This window comes from Hemiscyllium ocellatum, chromosome 18 (genome assembly GCF_020745735.1).
Source record: "Hemiscyllium ocellatum isolate sHemOce1 chromosome 18, sHemOce1.pat.X.cur, whole genome shotgun sequence".
Lineage (NCBI taxonomy): Eukaryota > Metazoa > Chordata > Chondrichthyes > Orectolobiformes > Hemiscylliidae > Hemiscyllium > Hemiscyllium ocellatum.
In genome coordinates, this window is record NC_083418.1 from 54,231,246 (window position 1) to 54,257,533 (window position 26,288).

At 40.2% G+C, this 26,288-nt stretch overlaps 2 protein-coding genes across 9 annotated transcripts in view; both read right to left on the minus strand.

Moving 5' to 3' along the window:
- Positions 1-5,991: 5,991 nt before the first annotated feature.
- On the minus strand, positions 5,992-19,307 carry rep15 (RAB15 effector protein). Its single transcript, XM_060838553.1, has 2 exons — positions 19,220-19,307; positions 5,992-6,925 (listed from the first exon to the last, which is right to left on the minus strand). Exon 2 carries the CDS (start codon positions 6,880-6,882, stop codon positions 6,169-6,171), a length of 714 nt encoding a protein of 237 aa, XP_060694536.1. The 5' UTR covers positions 6,883-6,925; positions 19,220-19,307; the 3' UTR covers positions 5,992-6,168.
- Positions 19,308-24,377: 5,070 nt separating this feature from the next.
- Positions 24,378-26,288, minus strand: part of LOC132824473 (liprin-beta-2-like) — a 269,719-nt gene continuing 267,808 nt past the window's right edge. For 5 of the 8 annotated variants that reach the window (XM_060839031.1, XM_060839028.1, XM_060839030.1 and 2 more), the window contains one exon: positions 24,378-24,661. In XM_060839031.1, coding sequence (XP_060695014.1) covers positions 24,584-24,661 — 78 coding nt within the window. In that variant the 3' untranslated portion in view covers positions 24,378-24,583. The remainder of the gene's footprint in view (positions 24,662-26,288) is intronic. The other 3 variants (XM_060839029.1, XM_060839032.1, XM_060839033.1) reach the window with 2 other exon arrangements.

Genomic DNA, 26,288 nt, shown 5'->3' on the forward strand with positions numbered 1-26,288 from the left:
CACTCTTAAATCTTTCAAACAGAATGACCAAAGTGTATTTTGCACATTTGCATATCCTTCTTTATATTTGGGGAATGGTTCACAGGCTGACTATCAACCCATTGAAACTTGCCATAAATACTACTTCTATGACCAACAAGTACTGAAGTGGGATTTTAATCTTGACTATTGGATAAAAGTTGAAAATTGAACATACTGAGCTCCAAATGGTATATTTAATATTAACCTTAAATATAAATCATCTTTGGAAAAAATAGAGAGCATGATATTTTTTCAGAAGTCACATAATCTGACTGCAGTTATAAAAGAACATGTGTATGCATTGGTTAGTATAAGTGAGTGAGTATGTGTGTGTGCCTATGTGCGCATGAGTGATTTGGCGTGATGCATTTTGCAGGGTAATGTGTATATATGTATAAGTGTATTGCCATGGCTACTGGAGCAAGTCAGAATCTGTCTATTCTGCAGTGAGTAACTCACCTTCTGCTTCCCGAAAATCTGCAATGCATAAAGGAGGAGTTTTGGAATACATTCCACTTGTCTGGACATGTGCAGCTCCAACAGCATTCAAGAAGCTCAATAACATCTCGGACAAAGCAGTCTTTTTGCTTACCAGCCCACCCATGATTTGCGACATCCATTTCCTTCAGCATCACCAGCAGGGTGTACCACCTACAAGAAGCACATTAGCAGCCTCTGCAAGATTCCTTGAACAGCACCTTCGAATTCCATGCTATCTATCACCTCATAATACAAGGACAGTAGGTTCAGAAATAATACCAGCTGCAAGTTCCCTTCCAAACCATTCACCAGAATGAGGTGGAAATTTAGGAGAAAGTGAGGACTGCAGATGCTGAAGATCAGACTTGAAGAGTGTGGTGCTGGAACAGCACAGCCAGTCAGACACCATCCAAGCAGCAGAAGAATGATGTTTCAGTCATGAGCTCTTCATCAGGAAGTGTATCTGTTGCCAGGTCAAATCTTGGAACTCCTTCTTCCCCCACTCCTGCAACAACGCTTTGTTTTACTTACAACGCTATGGTAGTTCAAGCTCATGAAGGCACTTTATTATCTCGTTCTAAAAGATAATTAGGGGTTGAGTAATTGCTGGCCTTACTAGTGAAGTTCATGTCCCATGAATAAATTGAAGAAATTGCTTCTAGCTTCCTCCAAATTAAATGACAATTCAAGTGAAATTAAGGGTAACGATCTGGTCATTCTTTAGTCTTCTAAATACTGAAAAATTGAATTAAATTGAGAACATTTCAGAGTTTTGCATTGACTTTTTTCCCTTTGGGAAGGAGGGATTGCTGATTTTCAATCTATTGAACCCTGAAGGCCTCTGCAACCAGCATATCCTTGAATTGGACTTGATTTGGTTCAGAGGCAATTCCACTACCTATTAATCCACAAGATCGCCATTATCAAAGTGCATGAAACCAACTAAAGCTGCTAATGCTGGACTGGGTTATAAAAATTACAGTAAAAGTCAAGGAAAAAGTGAAACCAGCTGGTAGTCAAAGCAGTTGCACGATGTTTAGACTTTGGTTAACTTTGAAGAGATTAAGGACTCTGATTATTTTACACAATTCAGTAACTAAGGAGTTAAAAATGTTCATTTCCGGCAAACCCTCACTGACACGTACATCAGGCATAATTATTAAAAAACTAAAAGTGCTGGATAAAGGCTTTGCAGGTCAGACACCACCTGTGGAAATGGGGCCAGTGACTCAGCTTGATGATCCTTCTATCACAACACATGAGGTATTACTCAGACTTCATTAATATTCTAGCCAACGAACCAAATGAAGCATATTGATGCCCCTGGGGGAGTTCTCCTTAGAACAGAGATGGTTGGACAAAGTGGAAGTCATCCGAAGCCAGGACTTCTAATTGTCCTCCCCAATCCAACACTGGCACATCCACATCAGAGTGACTGAGGGGAGATATAGCAGCGTTGTTGAAATTAATTGAATGTGTTGATTTACTGAATAGGGAGAAACTTTCTCATGGCAGGAGGAGTAATTATTCTGCAAATGTCCAATTCTCTTTCAGACAGTTCACTGTCGATCACAACAACTTACTGTGGTGCAAAAAAACCCCATCGTAGTTGGGTGGCATGGTGGCTCAGTGGTTAGCACTGCTGCCTCACAGCACCAGGGTTCCAGGTTTGATTTCAGCCTCGGGTGACTGTCTGTGTGGAACTTACACATTCCCCTTATGTCTGCGTGGGTTTCCTCCCACAGTCCAAAGACATGCAGGTTAGGTGAATTGGCCATGCTAAATTGTCCATAGTGTTAGATACATTAGTCTGGGTCTGGGTGGTTATTCTTTGCAGGGTCGGTATGGACTGTTTGGGCTGAAGGGTCTGTTTCCACACTGTAGGCAATCTAATCCTCTGGTTCTTCTGCCAGTTATCTTTAATTGTGTCATCTCATTACTGACTCTCTTCCTACTGAATGCAGTTTCTCCCTATTCAGTCTATCAAAACCTTTCATGACTTTTTACACCTCCAGAAATCTCCCCCTTAAAGTTTTCTGCTGCGAGGAGAACAACTCTAGCTTCTCCAGTCCTGTCTTAACAGGTGAGAATAAATAATCTTTTGTGCTTTGCTTGAAGCAGGATTAGAAATGGGTGTTGAGGAGGTGGCTCCAATTGATGAGATGGCTCTGAGTCAACTGGTCGAATGGCGTCCACTTTTGCTGTAATTCCTACAATAAGTGAAGCGAAGCCAGTAGTTTGGCAGTATAATGAAATAAATTTATTCAGTTTATTACTACTTTAATGACCGGTTCAGCTCACACCTTAATAAAGTACATCAGATCCTAGGCAAAGCATCTTTTGAAGGCAGCTTTATCATGCAATTACTTTCAGATGTTGATTATTCATGTTTAAACTATAGATGACAATATATATTCTGTTGAGGTGATTATAAATGTTAGGTGATCGGTTTTACTAAATGACATCACAGGTGGTGGTGAAGGTGAAATTCTGGCCTTTGATATTTATTCTAGAACTGGTCCATAGCTCTTTGAAAGTGGAGTCGCAGTTAGATAGGATAGTGATGAAGGCGTTTGGTATGCTTTCTTTTATTGGTCAGAGTATTGAGTACAGGAATTGGGAGCTGCAAATGTGTTGCTGGTCAAAGCACAGCAGGCCAGGCAGCATCTCAGGAATAGAGAATTCGACGTTTCGAGCATAAGCCCTTGGGAGGTCATGCTGCGGCTGTACAGGACATTGTTTAGGCCACTGTTGGAATACTGCATGCAATTCTGGTCTCCTTCCTATCAGAAGGATGTTGTGAAACTTGAAAGGGTTCAGAAAAGATTTACAAGGATGTTGCCAGGGTTGGAGGGCTTGAGCTATAGGGAGAGGCTGAATAGGCTGGGGCTGTTTTCCCTGGAGTGTTGGAGGCTGAGGGGTATCCTTATAGAGGTTTATAAAAGCATGAGGGGGCATGGACAGAATAAGTAGACAAAGTCTCTTCCCTGGGGTGGGGGAGTCCAGAACTAGAGGGTATATGTTTAGGGTGAGAGGGGAAAGCTATAAAAGAGACGGAAGGGGCAATGTTTTGACACAGAGGATGGCACGTGTATGGAATGAGCTGCCAGAGGAAGTGGTGGAGGCCAGTACGATTGCAACACTTAAAAGGCATCTGGATGGGTATATGAAGAAGAAGGGTTTGGAGGGCTGGCAGGTGGGACTAGATTGGGTTGGGATATCTCGTCGGCATCGACGGGTTGGACCGAAGGGTCTGTTTCTGTGCTGTGCATCTCTATGACTGACCATTCAATGTTCTAAAGCAGTGTGTCCCATCCATTCTACAAGATGTAGGTTAAATTCCCTACAGTATGGAAACAGGCCCTTCAGTCCAACAAGTCCTCCAAACGGCCACCCACCCAGACCTATTCTTTATATATCCCATAGCCTATATTTACCCATGACTAACACACCTAACACTATGAGAAATTTAGCATGGTCAATTCACCTGACCTGCACATCTTTGGATTGTTGGAGGAAATTGGAGCACCCAGAGGAAACTCATGCAGACACAGGGAGAATGTACAAACTCCACAGAGACCAGTTGCCCGAGGTTGAACCCAGGTCCCTGGTGCTGTGAGGCACTATTGAGCCACCATATCACCCCTGCAGCACAGTGTACTGTAGCAACTTACTGAGGTTTCTTCAAAAGCAACTGCCTGAGCTACAAACTCTGCTGCCAAGGACAAAAGAGGCACCAGAGAACAAGCAAAATGTGGAAAACTGAACTGAAGGGCCAGAAGGAGAATACTTTTAAAGCAAGACTTTTGTGGACAGGTGAGTCAAGTGCTTTTTGCAGTAGTGGTGCCAGGGAGGAAGGAAGGAATGTGATTTTGAGATCACAATCATAACAACCATGATCTTAATGAATGATGCAGCAGTAGCAGTTCCTATATTATTAATTCATAATTTATCCTTGAACTCTGTTGTGCTCAAAATATCTTTTTATATACTTAGAATATAAATGTGTTCAATTTTTAAATCAGGTACATTCAGAGTGGAATAATCTGTAATCATAGAATGATACAGTGGAGGAATCTATTTGGCCGATTATGTCTGTGCCAATTCTATGAAAATGCAACCCAATATCTGATCTTTCCCTCATAGGGCTGTGTATTCTTCCCTTTCAAGTATTTATCCAATTCATTTTCAAAAGTCAGGTCTGAATTGGCTTCCATTACCCAGGGCAACGAGGAAGTCCAAACAGCTCATCTGATACTTCTGGTCTCCCTTGCCTGACACTTGCTATCATTTGATGACCCACATATTTACAGACCCACGTATTTACGAATTAATGTTCTCCTTAGAGCAGAGATGGCGAAAAGGAGATTTAATGGAGGTTTTTGAAATCAGATGTTCATCCCCGTTCCGATGTTTAAGAGCTGTGTGTGTGAGGGAGACTGTGAGTGTGAGGGTAAATGGGGTTGTTTGAAGGGGTACACAGGAGGGGGAGAGTTGTCTGTAATGTGATGGGACTGGGGCTGTGGGGTGCAGGGGGCACCAGGAGGGTCTCCCCTGCAACTGTCTGTGTGGAGTTTGCACATTCTCCCTGTGGGTGTGTTGGTTTCCTTCGGACACTCCAGTTTCTTCCCACAATCCAAAGATATGCAGGCTAGGTGAACTGGCCATGCTAAATTGCCCATAGTGTTCAGGGATGTGTAGGTTAGGTGCATTAATCATGGGAAATATAGAATAATAGGGCTGGAGAATGGGTCTGGGTGGGTTATTCTTCATAGGGTCAGTGTGGACTTGTTGGGCCCTCATTCCTGATGAAGAGCTTTTGTCCGAAATGCCGATTTTCCTGCTCCTTGGATATTGCCTGACCTGCTGTGCTTTTCCAGCACCACTCTAATCTTGACTCTGATCTCCAGCATCTGCAGTCCTCACTTTCACCTTGTTGGGTCAAATGGCCTGTTTCCACACTGTAGAGATTCTATGATAGTTTAGATTGAGTAAATAAAGAGAAACTGTTTCCATTTACTCAAGGGTCAATAACATGAGACACTGATTTAAACTGATTGGCAATATTGACAGAGGGGACATGAGGGACATTATCAAGTGTATTAATTGATTAAGATTAGGAATACAGTTAATAGTAGGTGGTGAATGCTGTTTCAATAATATTCTTGAAATTAGATGAATAATTGAAGGTGAAATACTTGCAGGGATATGGGAATGCTCCCAGGAATGGTGTTAACTCAAGAGGGAAAAAACAACATAAAACCAATATTGTTTGTTCCATACTTAATATTTATTCCAGTATTGGCCATCCCTTTTGAAGTACACAGGATGAGTTGAGTCATTCACCATTTATACTGGCTTTTGCTTTTGGGAACTGATTACTCTTCAAAAGGACTGATACAAACTCAATGCGTTGAATAGCTTCCTTATTCCCTTTCAAATTCTATGATTCTACGACTTCTAATTTTAAGGATGACTGAAGAATAAAAACTCCCATCGTTTATAGGAATTAATTGATGTGAACACCACGCATAGATGCGAAGAAATTTCGAGAAGCAGTGGAGTGCTATGTTGGAAAGTTCTGTTTCCTCAAATGATAAAGAAAAGATTTGCCCCATCTTGTTGGAAAGTTTTTGAACACTATGAAAAGTGGTCTGCTGGTGCAGCTTATTGTGTAAACTTGACATAGATTGGCTTTAAGTTGTCTGGGACACCTTCTTTCTGAAGGATCAGCTCCAACATTTTTCCTGGAGTTACAAAGGTCTTAGCCTTCTCAATGCAATCTAGTAGGTAAGTGTTGTCAACCTCCTGACCATTTCCCAAATGTGTGTGGAAGTCATTGCTCAGGATGCCACAGATGGACTTTGGGTCACCCTTGCACCCAAAGAAAAGAAAGAGCCCGTAACAGTCTTTCCCGATGGATGAACAGAAATCACTGAATTTCTCAGGGTCAGTTTTGTTGATTGTCTCTTGCCTTGCCAGCTTCAAGGACTCAGTCACCTGAAATCTCATCTTCATCGCCTGGTCTTCTTTGCTCTCCATGTGAATGGCTTGCACTGCAATCTGCACCTTGGGGTTTTTGGAAGATGTATCCTGCACCGCCCAAACCCAATCTGTGCCCAAAAGGATTGTCTGCTCCTCCGTCATCTTTGTACAACTGATTGATTCTGTCAGCTTACACTGAATGCTTCGGTTAATGTAGGTCATCAGGAAAATATCAGTCAACATTGAATTATTTATCTTCAGTTTGGACTCAGGGTCCTTGAATCCAATATATTCTTTGGTTCTTTGTGAAGCAAAGATGACACTCTGGTTGAATTGCTGCACACAGTGATATTTTTCTGGTATTTTCAGAAAATCCATTAATATGTTAGATGTCATATTTGGTTCTGACTTAATTTGCTTCCTTCCAAGTTTCAGTTTCCTGAAAAAACAAAACCGAAGTAAACATACGTAATAACAAGCAAAAGCTCATTGTGTGCCATGTTAAGAAATCACGAAATAACCAGTGTTTTAATTTCAAGGTGATTGGGTGGATTTATTGCAACAAAACAGCCCACCAATGGCCACCCCCTCCAGCACATTAGGTATTCGTCATTTCCAAGTACACTAGAGAAAGTTGACAAGTTCGAACCTGGGTAAAAAGGGGTTTTCTTTTTGTGTAGGTTGGATCTGTACTCATTGGAGTATAAAATGTTAAAGGTGACCCTATGGAAACATTTAAGACCGATAAGGGATTTGAAAGGGTAGATGCAAGGATGTTATTTCCTCTTGTGGGAATGTCTAGGATTAGAGGACATAATCACAAAGTAAGGAGTCACACATTTAAGGCAAGAATGATGAGGATTTATTTTCTTTCACAGGGTGGTGAATTGGTGGAATTTTTTTTCTGCAGAACACTCTTGAAGTTGTATCATTAATTAAAGTCAAGCCTGAGATGGACAGATTTCTAAGTATTAAAGGAATCAAGATTTATCAGGGGATAAAACAGAAAAGTAAAGTTGAGGATAATCCAATCAGCCATGATATCACTAAATGGTAGAAGGAATTCAAAAGGTCTATTTGTGCTCCTTCTTCTTACAGTTTTAATCAGGTAGTAGTGTGTACTGTCTACAGATACACTGCTGCAACTTGGAAAGAATCCTTCACAGCCTCTCTTGAATCCATGACTTTTGTAGAAAGACAATGGTGCATCGAAAAACTATAAAGTTCCCCTCCAAGTTTTACACTATACTGACTTGGAGCTATATTGGCATTTTTTTCACTGCTGCTGGGTTAAAAATCTATGCATCACTGTATCATGAAGGTAAATTCACCATAGTCTTATCAGGCCATTAGGGCTTCTCTCATTATAGAGACACAAACGGTGGTGGTTTCACCTGAGAGTCACCCTCCCTCAGGCAAGGGGTGAGATTGATAAGGAGAACCCTTCGTGGAAATCTTAGTCAGTGTGGGAATTGAAACTACGCAGTTGGCATCACTCTACATCACAAATCAGCCATCCAGCCATCAAGGCAACCTAACTAAGAGACCCCAGTATGTATCACAATTACTACAATGATTCAAGAAGGCAGCTCACCAGCACCTCCTCAAGGGGTAGCTGGGAACACGCAAAATACAGGGATTACTCATATGTACAAAATTAAAATATATATATATATATTCATCCTGTAAAAAACAATTTATGCAATGGAACGCATAAAGGTGGATAAATCCCAAGACCTGGTCAGGTGTACCTTAGAGCTCTGTGTGAAGCTTTGAAGTGATTGCCGGGCCTCTTACTAAGATATTTGTATCATCAATAGTCACAGGTGAGGTGCTGGAAGAATGGAGGTTGGCTAATATGGTGCCACTGTTAAAGAAAGGAGGAAAGGAGGTAAGGACGAGCCAGAGAACTATAGACCAGTGAGTCTGTCAGAGGTGGGAAATCTTTGGAGGGAATTGTGAGGGACAGGATGTACATGTATTTGAAAAGGCAAGGACTGATTACGGATAGTCAACATGGCTTTGTGCATGGGAAATCATGTCTCACAAACTTGATTGAGTTTTTTGAAGAAGTAACAAAGAGGGTTGATGAGGGCAGAGCGATAGATGGGATCTATATGGACTTCAGTAAAGAGTTCGACAAGGTTCCCTATGGGAGACTGGTTAGCAAGGTTAGATCTCATGGAATACAGGGAGAAATAGCCATTTGGATACAGAACTGGCTCAAAGGTAGAAGACAGAGGATGGTGGTGGAGGCCTGTTTTTCAGACTGGAGGCCTGTGACTAGTGGAGTGCCACAAGGATCAGTGCTGGGTCCTCTACTTTTTGTCATTTACATAAATGATTTGGATATTAACTTACTAATATAGTTAGTAAGTTTGCAGATGACACCAAAATTGAAGGTGTATTGGACAGCGAAGAAGGTTACCACACTTTGCAACGGGATCTTGATCAGATGGGTCAATGGGCTGAAGAGCGGCAGATGGAGTTTAACTTTGATAAATGCGAGGTGCAGAATTTTGGGAAATGCAGGAAAAACTTAGCAGGAATTATACACTTAATGAAAGGTCCTCGGGAATGTTGTTGAACTAAGAGACCTTGGAGTGCAGGTTCATAGCTCCTTGAAAGTGGAATCGTAGGTAGATAGGATAGTGAAGATGGCTTTTGGTATGCTTTCCTTTATTGGTTAGAATATTGAATTCAGGAGTTAGGAGGTCATATTGCAGCTGTACAGGACATTGGTTAGGCTACTGTTGGAATATTGTGTGCAATTCTGGTCTCCTTCCTATCGGAAAGATGTTGTGAAACTTGAAAGGTTCAGAAAAGATTTACAAGGATATTGCCAGGGTTGGAGGGCTTCCTATCTTATGTCAATGATTTGTATCATCCTAATCAACTCTATGCTAAGCACTGTCTGTTGTGACTTAAGAGCCCCACACTCTGGTGTGGCAGTCTCCATCACAGACGAAGGCAGTGGGCTGAAAAAATGCATGATTTGCCAGCTTTTGATTTCTCTGTGCCCCATTCTTGGTCCGCTCAGCCATTTGTTTCCAGTCTGTTTCCAAACAATTAGCCTGTAGGACTCACTGCCATCAGGAATTCCCTTCCAGTTGTAAGAGCTAATGACCACCATACTCATAACTCAGTTGTAAGTAGTAGAGGGATGGACATCCAGGGCACCATGACTCATTGGGCAATTCACCATGAAGAATTCATTTGTGTATGTAACTGTCATCCGTCCAATTAATCTGTCCAAACCAGTGTAGACTTCATTTGCAAAGAGTGCATACTGATGGAATTAGCATACTTCAGGATCTCTGAGTTGGTGACCTTATTCTGTCATGAGTTGCCGAGCATATGCCTGAGAAAGTGACAGCAAGAAACTCCAACCTTTTCTCCTGCCAAACATATGTTGTCCAAGTCTTACCATTATCATGGAAAGCACTGAGGATGGAGGTTTTGCAGACTTGCAGTTCAGTGTTCTCAGTAAGGTTTTTGTTTTTCCACATTTTCTTCCTCATCTTGAACATAACAACTGTAGCTTTGGGGTTGGACTTAAGTGTGAAGTGATCGATTGAGCATAATAAGACCATAAGGTGTTGGAGCAGAAATTAGGCCAACTGGCCCATTGACTCTGCTCTGCCATTCAATTATGGCTGATAAGTTTTGTAATCCTTGATCCCCTTACCAATCAAGAACTTATCTATCTCTGTCTTGAATACTCACGACCTCCACAGCTTTTTGTGGCAATAAATTCCATAGATTGAACACTCCGTGGCTGAAGAGGTTTCTCCTTATCTCTGTTCTAAAGGGTCTTCCCTTTACTCTAAGGCTGTGCCCTTGGGGTCCAGATTGTTAAGGCTTGTAGAGCCTAGGTATACATAGGTAGCAACAACTTCGCAGAATCTGCTAAGATGAATCTACTGCTGATTAGAATGTTGCTTCTTAATCTTCTTTCCCTGGGATAGTTGGTTCACACTTATAAAAGATCTCTGACTTTTTAATTAAAAGTCACAGCTTAAAGTAACTGTTGAAGGAAAAATAAACTGGTATCCTTCATTTACATGGCTCTTATTATAGAGAACAGGGAATTTGCCAAGCTAGAGTAGATCTGATCATTTCTCATGATCTTGTTTATAGCCACAAGCTATTTAGATACCAGAGAACCAATCACATAGTTGTTGTTGTTGTAAGGCAGAAGGCTTTTGTTATTAATAACTGGTCACTAATTATCACAGAGCAATAAGCTACACATTGCCAGCTGAATCGCTATTTGTACACACCCTTGGGACCAGCTCATCTGGAAACTACACTTCAACCACAGATTGAACAAATAGCTGTGCAAACAGTGCTTACAATGAGTGTCACATTACCTGCTTTTAAGAAATGCAACAAAGTTTCACAAACATGGTTTTTAAAAGTTCTTTTCTCATTTCAGTTCATAATCAAAACTATGACAAAAAGAAACCTTGACAACATCCTCTGGAGATGGCTGGAGGCGTATGACAGCAGCAAAGAGATGAAAATGCTGGTTACCAAGACACAATTCAAGTTGATCCAACTGCAAATCTCAAGGGGTTTGTTGATGCCCTGTCAGGGATCATCTTACTCATCAAGTGGTCATGGAAACAGGAGATCAAGTTGAACCGTGATGGGCAATAGTTTTCTCCAGCAGGTTAAATAGATTGCCCTTACTTATAAGGCCAAAATCCTTACTGGAATTAATGGAGACAAAATATAATGGTCTCCTTTATTCACAGCATTTCTCTTGCAGTAAATCATAGATCTTCCAATTCTGAAGCAATACTGACAAAGACATCATGGCTAAGCACTTTATCCCATGATGCTCAGCAGGGAGATGCTTTGATAGTCATGCTCATGCTATAATTGTCCCATATCCTGGGGCACTTCTCCCCTTCCTTCAGCAGAGATTTAAAAAAACCTGTGCAAATCTGCAGGAGTCTTGGTCAGTTCAGGTGGTAAAACATCAAAATCTAGAACTTTGCCCAGGGCAGGTGAGCCAGTAGCTTTGCTAAATTCTTCTGCTGTGGGGCTGATATCCATTGCTGTCATGGTAGTCAAGCTTTCTATGGTATCCGGAACTTCTCAATGACTGTGTTCTCCCTGGAGTACTACCCAAGGTAGTTTTCCATCCAGCTCTCCAACTCTTTATTGCAGAAGATGACCTCTCCCACTTTTGCTTTTACTAGAACTTTTGGTCTTGTTGCCTTTATGATCTTTAATACATGATTCTTGCATTCTCCGTGGTGAAGGACATCAAGGTTTTCTGGAAAGTAGTGAATAGTAGTCATTGATGCAGCGTCTACTAGTCTATTGGATTTTAGTGGATATTAGTATATTCAGAATCATCTCGCTTGGATCTGATGTATAATTGAGAATGGATTAATTGACAGAACATGTCCCAAAGCCAAAGTTTAGAGGAACTGTTTAAAAAAGGTGTCAGCTTCACTGTGAAGAAAGGCCGGAAATGATTGAGTTTTGCTTTAACTACTGGCTTTGGGTAATCAATACAGTAATGTTTGCCTCAAGCCAATGAGAATTTTCTACTTTTGTTTCCCATATATTAAGAACGTGATTATTTATAGATGCTGCCTCAAAATATGTTCCATTTTACTTCTCCACTTGTGTGGAAATGTTTGAGGGTGCTTTTTAAATTGTGTCAAGGAAATATTATTTTTGAACAGAGTTGATCTGAGTACGGCATCTTTGCACTTCATCCTTAAAAATTATTTAAGGTAGCATTCATGCCTAGTGCACACCAGGGAGGGAACTGTATTGCCGTCAGTGCTGTGGTAATTACACAATTATTGAGAATGCTGTTTAGAAAATCATGTCTGGTGACGAACAGATACAGTTCACACCTATGCCTTGATCTTGGATGTGTCCAGTTCACCTTGTGCTACTTGTTGTGAAGAAGGTGCTAGTTACACAAAGCTCATGGTAACAGTAAAGCTCAATAGTCTCTATCCATTGTCATTTATATTTCCCAAGTCACAATGCCTGAGAAAGATGGGTCATGCTTTGTGGTACTGCCCACAGTTGCATTGCAATCCCTCAGCAGCTAAAAGTATTCTGATTAGGAATTCAGTTGGAAGCTGCGTTAAGCTCCTCATAGATTTGGTCTTTTGCCTCTGCAGTGGAGCATAGATTAACTGGCCTTGTCTGAGAGACTTATGGAGAGAATATCTTCAGAAGCATTTGTTTTCAACTCTATCATTGAAGGAGTTTTTCAACAGTGATGCGTACAATGTTTTTTTTAGATTACTTACAGTATGGCAACAGGCCCTTCGGCCTAACAAGTCCACACCGACCCGCTGAAGCGCAACCCACCCATACCCCTACATTTACCCCTTACCTAACACTACGGGCAATTTAGCATGGCCAATTTACCTGACCCGCACATCTTTAGACTGTGGGAGGAAACCGGAGCACCCGGAGGAAACCCACCCAGACACGGGGAGAACGTTCTTACTTAATTCCATTTAACCCTTCTGTTGTTCAATAAACATGTAATGTTTTTCTTTCAATGAACCTCATCTATTGTACGGAAGCTACGCTCATGTTCAACTTATCAAGTTTACAGCTGATCATAGTTGTCTTTCACATCACATGCTCTGTATGTACCGTGTGGGCATGGTCCTAATGTTCAAGCTTGATGGTCAAAGAACTGCCACTTTTTCTCTTTTCATTTGCTTTATTTTGTTTGCCTGGTACAATAATTTCTGCCTATTTGTTAAGCACGGTTTGTAAGCTGCAAACAGCTATTGGAGCAAATAGAGTAGAACAGGTCAGCTCCTTAAAGAGTCAGAGACGAAGCTGATTAATTGGACGTAATAATGGTTCCTTCTCCTGTTGGAGATAACCTGTTGCACCTGTTGGCTATATCAATTGAGTTGGGCATATCACATTTAAATACTGTTTCCTTGCAGCAAGACTGGGCAGTCCTTTCCAGAGCACAAACCTAGGGGGAATTTATGGAGGCCCTGGTTTGTCTAAATAGCGGGAACTGCCTCTTGACCTCCCTGTTTGGGTCTAAAGGAATACACAGCAGTGTATATTGCATCAGTTTGGTTTTAGGAGTTGCTGAAGAGTTTATATATTTACATATGAGACAGTAATGGGCTCCACTCCAGATTTTTTTTTTCAATATTTACTCCCTTACCTTTCAGCTATTCCAAGATAGCCACAAATAATGGAGTTATTCCCTTTGTTGGGAGTTTGGTTCATCAGCAATAAAGTGTGCCCACAAGATGAGGTCCTGCGCATCTAGGGACACACTGTCATCTGACTTCCTTAGCTTTAGCTGGGGCTACAGAGATCCAGTTTATATGCATTACCATAAGGAGGCATAGCAGAGAATTTGCCAATATAGGGGCACTGACAGGGAGAGATATACACATTTTGCTCTGTTTCTTTGCAAAGCGTTATAGGCTGAAAATGCGCACAAAATAAGAAAGTATGCTAACTTCCCTCAGCCACACATTAAACATGTTAAATTGAGCTGTCAGGCACACTATACCTATTTACAATCAGTGTTATATAGTGATTGTGTGAGTCAAGCCCCATATTTATTTACTTGGGGTCCAAAAACTTTATTTATCTTTTGACCATTATCTTTGCAGTTGGTTACAATAGGTTTCACTGCTCTAAGTGAAAACTGACTGATCATTATATTCAATAATTTCATTGATTGTTCAGTGATAACAATAAATCAGTGCCATCACTGACTAGAACTTGCAGATTATATATTTCCATCACTGTTTCAGGTATTAACAGCAATGAACAGAAGTTCAAAGTAAAATAGTTCAGCACACATTTTGAAACATTATTATTTCATATCACGGGATGAGGATACATATGATAAGATTTTTACATTACAATGGGAAATAGGAATAGGAGGCTGTTCAATAATTTAAGCTTATGCTGATTCTTCCACTGAAATCATGGCTGATCTGTATTATAAATCCATTATAGGCTATTAATTATATCAATTACATGATATTATACCATGTTATACTCGGCATTACACGTCAAAGGTTTTTAAATTTTGCAAATTGTGTATTGATATGTTTTAAAGTGATACAACTCTTGTATAATTGTATAACACTACTGCTGGAGTTTCTCAGGCTGGTCTCCTAGGCCCAACCATCTTCAACTGTTTCCTCAACAACCTTCCCTCCATCATAAGGTCAGAAGTGGGGATGTTTATTGTTTGTACAATATTTAGCACCATTCACGGTTCCTCAGAGACTGAAGCGATCCTTGTTCATAGGCTTGGCCAGGTTTTATGGACAATATCTTCGAGTAAAAAATGAGGTCTGCAGATGCTGGAGATCACAGCTGAAAATGTGTTGCTGGTCAAAGCACAGCAGGCCAGGCAGCATCTCAGGAATAGAGAATTCGACGTTTCGAGCATAAGCCCTTCATCAGGAATGAGAGAGAGTAGCCAAGCAGGCTAAGATAAAAGGTAGGGAGGAGGGACTAGGGGGAGGGGCGATGGAGGTGGGATAGGTGGAAGGAGGTCAAGGTGAGGGTGATAGGCCGGAGTGGGGTGGGGGCGGAGAGGTCAGGAAGAAGATTGCAGGTTAGGAGGGTGGTGCTGAGTTGAGGGAACCGACTGAGACAAGGTGGGGGGAGGGGAAATGAGGAAACTGGAGAAATCTGAATTCATACCTTGTGGTTGGAGGGTTCCCAGGCGGAAGATGAGGCGCTCCTCCTCCAGCCGTCGTGTTGTTATGTTCTGCCGGTGGAGGAGTCCAAGGACCTGCATGTCCTCGGTGGAGTGAGAGGGAGAGTTAAAGTGTTGAGCCACGGGGTGGTTGGGTTGGTTGGTCCGGGCGTCCCTGAGGTGTTCTCTGAAGCGTTCCGCAAGTAAGCGGCCTGTCTCACCAATATAGAGGAGGCCACAACGGGTGCAGCGGATGCAATAGATGATGTGTGTGGAGGTACAGGTGAACTTGTGGCGGATATGGAAGGATCCCTTGGGGCCTTGGAGGGAAGTGAGTGTGGAGGTGTGGGCGCAAGTTTTACATTTCCTGCGGTTGCAGGGGAAGGTGCCGGGGGTGGAGGTTGGGTTGGTGGGGGTTTATGGACAATATCCAGGTTTGGGTTGTTAAGTTGCAAATAATATTCATGCCATGCAAGTGACAAGCAAAGACCACTTCTAACAATAGCCATTCAACTATCAATGGTATGACCACTGATGAAGCAAATGAACATATGAATTAGGAGCATATGTAGACCATTCAGCTTGCTCCATGTTTCAATAAGATTATAGCCTGTCAGTTTGCACTTTCAGTTCCACATTCTCAAGTATCCCCAGTAATCCTTAATTCCCCTGCCTAGCAAGAACCTGTCTTAAAAAAATTCAGTTACTCTGTGTATATTGCCTTCTGAGGCAAAGAGTTCCAGAGTTTCACACCGCTAAGAAAAAATGTTTCCTCATCATAATCCTACATCCCATACTATCAACATCCTCACCATTGACCAGATACTGAACTAGAGCAGTCATATAAGTCCCATGGTTAGAGTAAGTCAGAGGCTAAACCTCCTATCTCCTCAGTGCCTGCCCACCATGTATGAGGCACAAATCAGGAATATGATGGAATACTCTCCATTTGCCTGGATTTGTGCAAACACCACTCAAGGAGTTTGACACCATCTAAGACAGATTACCTACTTGATTAGGATCCCATCCACCACTTTTAACAGTCACTCCCTTCACCACTAAAACTGTAGTAATGAGTAATGCCTACAAGATGCACTGCAGTAACTTGCCAAGGCTCCTTTAACCACAACCCCATGGCTTCTACTTCCTAGGAGGACAAAGGCAGCAAATTCATGGGACTATCACCACCTATAAGTTCCCCTCCATATCACTTGAAATTTTATCCAAGATTCTTCCTAACAGTGGGTGTCTCCACACTCCAACAACTGGAGTGGTTCAACAGGCAGCTCACCAACTCTCTGGGGCAATTTGCAAATATCAACAAAGTTGATCTAGCTATTGATGACCACATTCCATCTCTGAGAAAGGATGATTTTAATGTGTATGTAATATATGTATATTAATATCATTTATTTTTAAATTTGGATTTTTAAATTTTGAATTAGTGACATATGGGACTTTGTGTTTGAAGTGTTTAGTGATTAATGTGCCAATATATCTGTAGCTACGGTAATTACTTTTAAACAATTTGATGGAAAAGTAGCCGTTGAGACTAATGAACTTTATTTATGTTAGGAGCGTTTATAGCCAAGCAAGTTTAAGAATTGTACATCAAAGTTTCACTGAGAAACTTCCACACTTGGTTTCTTTATTAAACTTAGAGGAAACACTCATCGCTTGAAATATAAAAAAAACTTTTTAGCTTCATTTGGGGCAGGTGGATGAAGCACGATGTGTAAAGCAATGCTCCCGAGAGATGGAGAAGACGCTAAAAATAGATTACCAAAGAACAAGAAATTTAGCATTAGTTTGAGACCGTAAGTGCTTGGATAAAACTTTGATAAGGTTATTTGAAGATGGCCTAAAAGCTATACAGAATCATGGTTGAGATTTTTTTTCTGGTGTTAGTACTGTACAAGGATTCATTTGGTTAATGTAAAGGGCATCTTTTTGGAATCTATCAAGGAATTATTTGGGATTAATGATATGATATATTTTACTGAGTATTTCAAAATATTCAAGTTTATGCTTTCTGTAAAGAGATTCATTTATTCTATTGTTTGACTTCTTCAGTAATACCGTCAACTGGGATTATAACAAATGCATGAATAAAAAAAATCAATATGAAATGCCAACATCATGCATAAACATATATAAGCAGAATAAGAAAAACAAAGGAATTCCATGCATTTTGTGTCTTTTTCTTACATCAGTCTACAACCATTTGGAAATAGACTTTGTGACCTTAAAGAGACAGACCAGCACAAATATGGGTCTGTGTTAGTGGCATGATAATGCAAGATTTTCTGTATTGTTTAACCTATTAGTCATGATCAATTTTCCACTAGCAATGCCACAAAACACCCACTAAAATGTTTACATTTGCCTCCTAAGTGGTGAATCATCCAATGTTCCCTGGTCCACACCCCTAAGACTAGCTATGCTTTTGATCTAAAACCTTGGCAAACATATGAATGAAACATTGCACAGTCTGTGCTAAAATACATTGGCTTCCTGTCAGATTCATAGAATTTTACATGCAGGAAGCCATTCGACTAAAGGTGTCTGTACTGGCTCCCGAGAGAGCTATTTGTATTCTCTAGCCCTATCTCCACCGCACTTTAAACTCATTACTTTCAAATATATATCTCGTTCTCTGTAGAAACCTCCTATGGAATCCAACTCCGCTACTCTCTCAGGTTGTGCTTTAGAAATCCTAACAACTCTCCATGTAAAGCAGTTTCTCTTCATCTCCTTTACTGATCATTTTTAAATTGTGACCTGTAGTTACTGACATGCCAATGAATGGAAACAGAATATCCTTCATTTCCCTGTCAAAATGTTCATAATTTTGAACACCTCAATAAGGTCACCTCTTAATCTTCTCTACACCAAGGAGAATAATTTCTCTAATCTTTCTGTCTAAAATCCCTCATTCCTGGTAACATTCAAAGCATTTCATTACAGACCTGCCTCCTTGTCTTGTAATCTCTCTACACCTTATTACTCCGAACTCCTCCAGCTTTGTATTGAACTTAAGTGTTTTTGTGGCACTTCTTTTCACTCCACATGACCCTGGTTACTCCAAATCCCTCACTAAGCCCCATTTACTTCATCCCCTATAGCAACCTTTTAGAAACTCCATTTCCCAGTAATGTTTCCTCATCCTTGTTCCATGACTTGCTGACTATTTGTTTGATTTGTATTTCCCAACCACGATTCTCTATAATTAGGTCATGTCAAAGGTACAATATAGAAGCAAACTGTTGAATTCAAATGATTTCTTCAGTTACAATGTATAAGCTGATCCACCTGTTGGGAGACAGAAAGCACTGGGCCACAAACTTGTTTTCAGTCCCAACCTAATTTCACTTCACATTGAAGTCATTACATTTGAAAATCCATCTGATTCCCAGTTTATGATTTAAGTTATATCTTTCATCTTAGTTTCTGAATTGATCTCAAACGCCAAAACCTTGTACTGACCACATCCCCAAGAATGGCTCAGTGAGTGCCACTCTTGCCTCTAAATTGAAAATCTATGGGTTAAACCTCAGTCCAAGGCCAAAAACACAAAATACTGACTGTGCAACACAAAGGGAAGTATTACACCTTTGCTGGTCTCTCAGGTGATTACATAAAAAAAAGTATTATTTGAAGGAGGGTGGAAAAATTCAACACTATTTATCTCTCGACCAATATCACTAATAATTATTATTTGACATTCATCGTATTGCAGTTTTTGGGAGCTTTGCTGAATATAAATTGGCTGCTACATTTCTTCAACAAAAATCCCTCATGATAGAAAGCTATTTGATTGCTATAAATTGTTTTAGGAAGTCACGAAAGATCTTTTTGAATTATAATATTTCTTCATTTTACAAAACTAAAGCTACACTGCAACAGTATAGACCAAACTGGATTTTCTTTTGCAATTATTAAGCATTTTAATTGCTAATTTTTAAATTTCTTGGAGTTCTTGCAAACTATCAGCAATAGAATCATATTTCTCAATTCCATAACTCAAAAGCACATCCAACTTACCAAGTTGTCGATTTTGTTTCAAGACAGCTTCCAAGCGAATGTACTCTGCAGTCTAATGGGTGTGTATCTATTCCCAAGTTTTACATGAGCTCAATGTTTAAACAAATAGTAGAAGCATTTCAGACAGACGTTTGTGTGAAACACCCATAAGTGCAAAGATCACACTTTGTCTTGCAAATACAGGTGTTTTCAGTCATACTTTGCTGGATGTCAGGTGATTATGGCTTTGCAAACTTACGAAAGAATGACGTATCACAAAATGCGATGCAAAGTAATCACAAAAAGAATTTTTTAGCGTGCTTGCAATGAACCTGACCTAAACCCAAGAATGAGAATGGATATATTGAAAATTTGATTTAGAAACAGAAAATGCAATTAGGATCTCAGCTTTCTCCAAATTCACCTTTTACACATCCCTGATTCCAAATGTTCCACCATTGGCAGTCCTGCCTTGAACTGGCTGGACTTTATGATCTGCAATTCTCCTTCACTTCACTACAATTTTCCTTGGAATCTACCTTTGGTACTTTTTTTGTCATCCCTCTAAACATCTCCTTATGTGATTCTGTGTCAATTTTTGTCTAAGAATATTTTTCTGAAACAAATTAAAATGTTCAACTATGTAAAAGCATTATATAAAGACTCCTATTCAAATCTGTCATATCCTCCAAATAAAAATAGCATTGGCTCTCTACTTTTGCAAACCACAGCTCCATTTCCAACACCCCATTCCTCTCCAAGTCCTTTAGTGTGTTCTGATGAAGGATCACTGGGCTCAAAACTTTAACTCTATTTTTGTCGCTCCAACACTGCCAGGACTTTCCAACCCTTTTGGGTTTGATTCAGCATCCGCAGTTCTTTATTTTTATTATTTTGGAATGTGTTGTCACCTCTAACATCTGTGGTTAACTTTCTGGAACTCTATACTTTAATCCCTCAAATCAGCCTTTATCAAAGCTTCAAAAAATTATTCTATGGCAGAAGTAAACTTTCCCTCATCACCAAATCCTCATCCACAATGATGTCTCTGCATCTATTTTTAATGGTCTTTAAAATCCTTCACATGGGTCTTCCACCTTAAGCTATCATCACTCTCTTCTTACATTGGCTACATCCTTCGCCCTTAATGGGACTGCTGCCTGCCCACAGCCTTAACCTTCCCATATGAAAAGCCTGCCTGCTGGCCTTGATTGGTCACTTCTGAGAAGATCACAGAGGCAAGCTATTTTCAGACACTATTGGGAAAGGACAGTGAGTGCTTTGCAAATTTCAAGCTTCCATCATAAAACAAGTTTAAATTGGAATGTTATATGTTAAAGGGCTTTTCTTTTACTCTTTCACAAGATGTAGGTGTCACTGGCTCGGCTGGCATTTATGCCCTGTTGCTAATTTCCCTTGTGCCTTCTTGAACCACTGCAGTCCATGTGGAGTCCAGGCAACCACAGTTTTGTTAGCAAGGACATTCCAGAGTATTGGTCCAGAAGCAATAAAGAAACAACAATATTGCTCCAAATGAGAATAGTGAAGATTTGGAATTGATCCAGCAGCCCTTGTCCTTCTGGGTGGGTCACAGATTTGGAGGAAGTTGCTGAAGGAACCTTGCTGAGTTGCATTCTGGAGAAGTTACATATTGCTGTCACTGTGGTGCCAATCCAGCAGGCTACTTAGTCCTGGAATGTGTTGTGCTTCTTGAGTGCTTTTGGAGCTGCATTAATCCAGGAAATTGGATACATTTAGATTACCAGCAGATATTTTGTAAAGGGTTATTGCAGTAAATAAAAGCTTTGGTGAAGTGCGTAACAAATTGGCATAGATAGAAAATTGGTTAACAGGAGACAGTAGCAAAAATAGGTCACTTTGTAATTAGCAAGACATAATAACTGGTATGCCACAGGGATCAGTTCTGGGGCCTCAAGATTTTAGAATTTATATAAATGACTTGGACATAGGGACCAAAGGTAAATATTTGTGCTTGCAACACAGCACTATGTTCAACACACGGTCTTGAGTACATTTAAGACTGAGATGCTTACAGAGTGTGGGCCTCATGAGATAGAACATAGAACATTACAACGCAGTATAGGCCCTTCGGCCCTCGATGTTGCGCCGACCTGTCATACCAATCTGAAGCCCATCTAACCTACACTATTCCATGTACATCCATATGCTTGTCCAATGACGACTTAAATGTACTTAAAGTTGACGAATCTACTACCATTGCAGGCAAAGCATTCCATACCCGTACTACTCTCTGAGTAAAGAAACTACCTCTGACATCTGTCCTATATCTAACTCCCTTCAATTTAAAGCTATGCCCCCTCGTGCTCACCATCACTATACTTGGAAAAAGGCTCTCCCTGTTCACCCTATCTAACCCTCTGATTATCTGATATGTCTCTATTAAATCACCTCTCAACCTTCTTCTTTCTAATGAAAACAGCCTCAAGTCCCTCAGCCTTTCCTTGTAAGACCTGCCCTCCATACCAGGCAACATCCTAGTAAATCTCCTCTGCACCCTTTCCAAAGCTTCCACATCCTTCTTATAATGCGGTGACCTGAACTGTACACAATACTCCAAGTGTGGCCGCACCAGAGCTTTGTACAGCTGTAGCATAACCTCATGGTTCCAGAACTTGATCCCTCTATTAATAAAAGCTAAAATACTGTATGCCTTCTTAACAACCCTGTCAACCTGGTTGGCAACTTTTAAGAATCTGTGTACCTGGGACCATGATCTCAGGGTTTAGATTAGAGTGGTGCTGGAAAAGCACAGCAGGTCAGGCAGCATCCGAGGAGTAGCAAAATTGATGTTTTGGGTAAAAACCCTTCATCAGATTGAAGGTCACATGACCACAGCAGACTATGAGGGACACTTATACATGATTGCATTTCAATCCAAACATCCCTTTTTGTGTACAAAGGAAAAAGATTTGTAAGCATTATCATGTAAATTTTGAGTTACCCAAGTTACTAATTATTTAGAAGATTGTAAAAAGGGACTTGCCTTTCTCCTCAATGCTCCTCTCTGCACTCTTTCATTTGTTCACCTACTCCACTAGAAATTGGCTAGTTTGATGGATCTGTATGCAAATATCATACAACTGGGTAGGTGATGGCCTAGTGAAATTATCGCTAGACTATTAATACAGTACCCAAGTAATGTTCTGGGTACCTGGGTCCAAAGCAAATCTGAAATTAAGTGCCTAATGATGACTATGAAACCATTGTTAATTGTCAGGAAAAACCAACTTGATTCACTAATGCCCTTTAGGGAAGGAAATCTGCTCTCCTTACTTGGTCTGGCCTACATGTGACTCCAGACCCACAGCAATGCTGTTGACCCTTAGTTTTTCTGTCCTCATCCCATGAGGAAAAAAAGAGTAAAGTAGCTAAATTTACTGAAGAGGAAAAATAGGTTGGAAAGTACAACACAGTGAGCCCACAAAGGGTTACAGATAGGTCAAATATCTGGCAAATGAAGCATAATTGTGGGAAGTAATGAAATAGTCTATTTTGGATAATAGAATAAAAAGGTATGTTACTTAAATGAGAAATTGCATAACTTTGATAAGATGGGAGATGGGTGTCTATGACTGCATAAATTTATTAATAAGTAATAGTTTTCACAAATAATATTCCCACTTGATGAAATGGTAGGATCCTAGTGCATGATTGCCAAATATTAGCTGTGCACGTACATCAAGTAATTAAGGAAACTGATATAATGCAAAGGGAACTGAATATAAAAATAAAGTTTTATGCATAACGTACACAGGTCACTGACAAGACCACATCTAGAGCATTGTGTACATGACTGAGGGGCAACTTTTTTTTTACACAGAGGGTGGTACACATATGGAATGAGCTGCCAGAGGAAGTGGTTGAGGTGTTTGTATTACCAATATTTAAAAGACATTTGGACAAATACATGGATAGGAAAGGCTTAGAAGGATATGGGCTAAATGCAGGTCAATGTGGTTAGTATGCATGGACATTTTGGTCGGCATGGATCAGTTTGGGCCGAACGGCCTGTCTCAGTATGGTAGGATTCTATAATTAGTCTCTTTATTGAAGGAAGCTTGCAAATACATGGACCAGTTCAGACACGGTTAACATCTCAAGAGACAAGGTTGGACAGGTTAAATTTGTACCTGCTGGAATTCAGAGGAGTACGAGGCAACTTGATTGAAGTATACAAGATCCGGAGGGGTCTTGACAAGATAGATGAAGAAATGTTTTTTCTTGTGGGAGAGTTTAAACCAAGGGCTCACTGTTTCAAAACCATTCAAAACAGAGTTAAGGAAATTTGTTCTATCTCACAAAGGATTCTAAGTCTTTGGAACTCTCTTCCTGGATAGTTGGAGGATGCGGAAACCTTGAATTTATTTTTTTAAAGGCACAGCTAGAAAAATTTTTGATTGCTAAGAAAGGTTGTAAGGCCGGAAGGTTATCTGGAATGGAATGGAATGCAATATTATCTTATCAGCTCTGATCATATTGAATGATGGAGCAGGATCAAGGGTCTACTTATAGTCCTAAATTGTATGCTTGTAACTTGTTGTGCATCTCCAGGAAACTGATGAGGTCTCTATGTATTTACCAGAATCAGAGTCAATTTTCTTTTACATTTCATCAGACAGAAATATTATTCATGATGACTATTACTTATTAGTAAATTTATGCATAGTTTTATCACTTTCTCCCACCTCTCCTGATTAGATGTGCAAGGACCCCATCAAATGGGATTAAAGTCACTAAACGAAAGGCTTATTCTAATATTCCACTTTAATTTATTAAACAATATCTCAGGTATCTCATCTATTCTGGAGAGAAACCATTTCACTCCTTTACCACAGTAACCATTTTACTCTTTTACCAGTTTAATTGGACATTTGTATAAAACAAGGGGAAAATTTACCTCTAAGAAATAAGACCTTCAAAGAATATTGAAATATAAAAATCATTTAGACAAAGGGAGTAGAAAATTAATTTACATAAAACACAATTAACTTAAAAATAATTAATTACTCAAAGCACAATCATTTCATTGACAAGATAGATGTATACGTAACCAAAAAATTGTTAAAGATCCCAGAAGTCATAATCACATAAAATTAGGTTTTAAACATAGATATTTTGGCTATGTTATAAATTTGTTCCAGTTAGCATCTTGGCTCCAAAAGACAAGGTTATATTTTGATAACCAAATTTAGGTATTTGACTGAAACATTACAGAAACGCAGTTCAACTAAATAACATTGACAACTTATAATTTATTTCTAGTGCAACATCTCCTGAATGCCAATGCCTTTGTAAGTATTGGGCCTCACAGAGAGGAGGTACAAGATTTGGGCACCCATAATGTTAATAATGGTGCTCCTCTTCCTTTGGAAACGGTGTTTCAAAACTGTAGCTTGGTGATTTATCTTGCGTCAGCAGGGTCTGAAAGCAGGAGCAATGTGCAGAGTTAGAACATAAGTCAACTAACATGTGAATGGAGTCCAGCTGCTCGTCACCGTTAGCAACACAAACTTATTTGTAAACTAGGCAATAAAAGGAAAACAGCATCCGAATATTGCCTTTTACAGTCTCAAGGTGTCCTATAACACTTTGCAGTTAATGAAATGCTTTTAAAGTGTGTTCATGCAGAAATGTAGTGGCCAATTTGCACACAGCAAGATCTGAGGAATAGCAATGTGATAACAACCAGATATGCTTTTGAATGAGTTGGCATTTGGAATTGTGTTAACTGCCAACACAGCAACATTCTTTAACCAGCAGACATAGTTTGAAGGGAATTCACAAAAGAACCAGAGAAGGATGTAATTTTAAGCAAAGATTTGGAATACACTGCCTGGGTGGGGTGGTGTGGTGGTGGTGGGTCTGGAAAAAGATCTGAATGTCCACGGATGTTACCTTGTCAATAGCTTTGACAGTGTGCCAAATATCTCCAGTCATCAGCCTAACAATGCTCACTGTGAATGGCAGGTGATTGCCATTCACAGTCTGTTAAAGGCAACCTTTTCAACGAAAGTTAAAAAAAAATCCATGCATGAGAAACAGAGGAGCTGTTAGGACGGATTGTCAAAATGGGATTGATAAATAGACGAGAAAGTGAGGGCTGCAGATGCTGGAGATCAGAGCTGAAAATGTGTTGCTGGAAAAGCACAGCAGGTCAGGCAGCATCCAAGGAGCAGGAGAAGCGACGTTTCAGGCATGAGCCCTTCTTCAGGAAGGATTCCTGAAGAATCCTTTTCCAGCAACACATTGATAAATTGAGGGTCACTTTAAAGTAGATGGAAAGATAGAGGTGGAGTCGAAATGGAAAGAATTTCAGAAAATTGACCCATGTGGCTGAAGGTATAGCTGCCAATGGTAGATTGAAGTGAAAGGATACATAGGAGACTAGTCCAGTATTTGAAGAGAATCCTTCCTAATGAAGGGCTTTTGCTCGAAATGTCAATCGACAGTCTTTGAAGAGCTTGAGGGAAGGCATTTTATGGTATTGGAGGATCCATAAAGGACTTGAAGCATAAAAGTGATGGTGTTAAATAAGAATATTTGAATTTTATAGAATAGGTACATATGGCTTAGACAACATCTTGAGAAATGTTGCAGCTATCTTCCTTTGTTTTAATCAGATGTGTTAAAGAAAATGGCCTTCCTTCTCTCAGTTGCCTAACACTCCACAGTGCATTCTATGGATTAAGGGCCTTAAGTGGGCAATAATTGGTCACTTAAGGGCCTCAATAGGACTTTCATTGTGAGCGGATTGAATAACGTCCTTAAAGAGCTTGAGAGAATTAGATGCCGAGATAACGTTTCTCCTGTCACAGAGTCAGGGAATAAGGGAGAATGGGATAAGGAGAAACTATCATTCAGAAGCATGGGAGCCTTTGCCATGTTGAGTGAATTTAAGACTGCGATTGATCATGTTGGTTGCTCAGGGAATTCATGGCTAAAGGGCTACTGTTTTTTTCCACGTATTTCATGGGATGTAGATGGTGCTGGCAAGGCCAATACTTGTTATCCTTCCCTTGAGAAAGTGGTGGCAAGCTACCTTTTTGGT

Excerpts from the sequence above, each read along its gene's own strand:
- rep15 (XM_060838553.1), bottom strand. The coding sequence starts at position 6,882 with ATGACATCTAACATATTAATGGATTTTCTGAAAATACCAGAAAAATAT.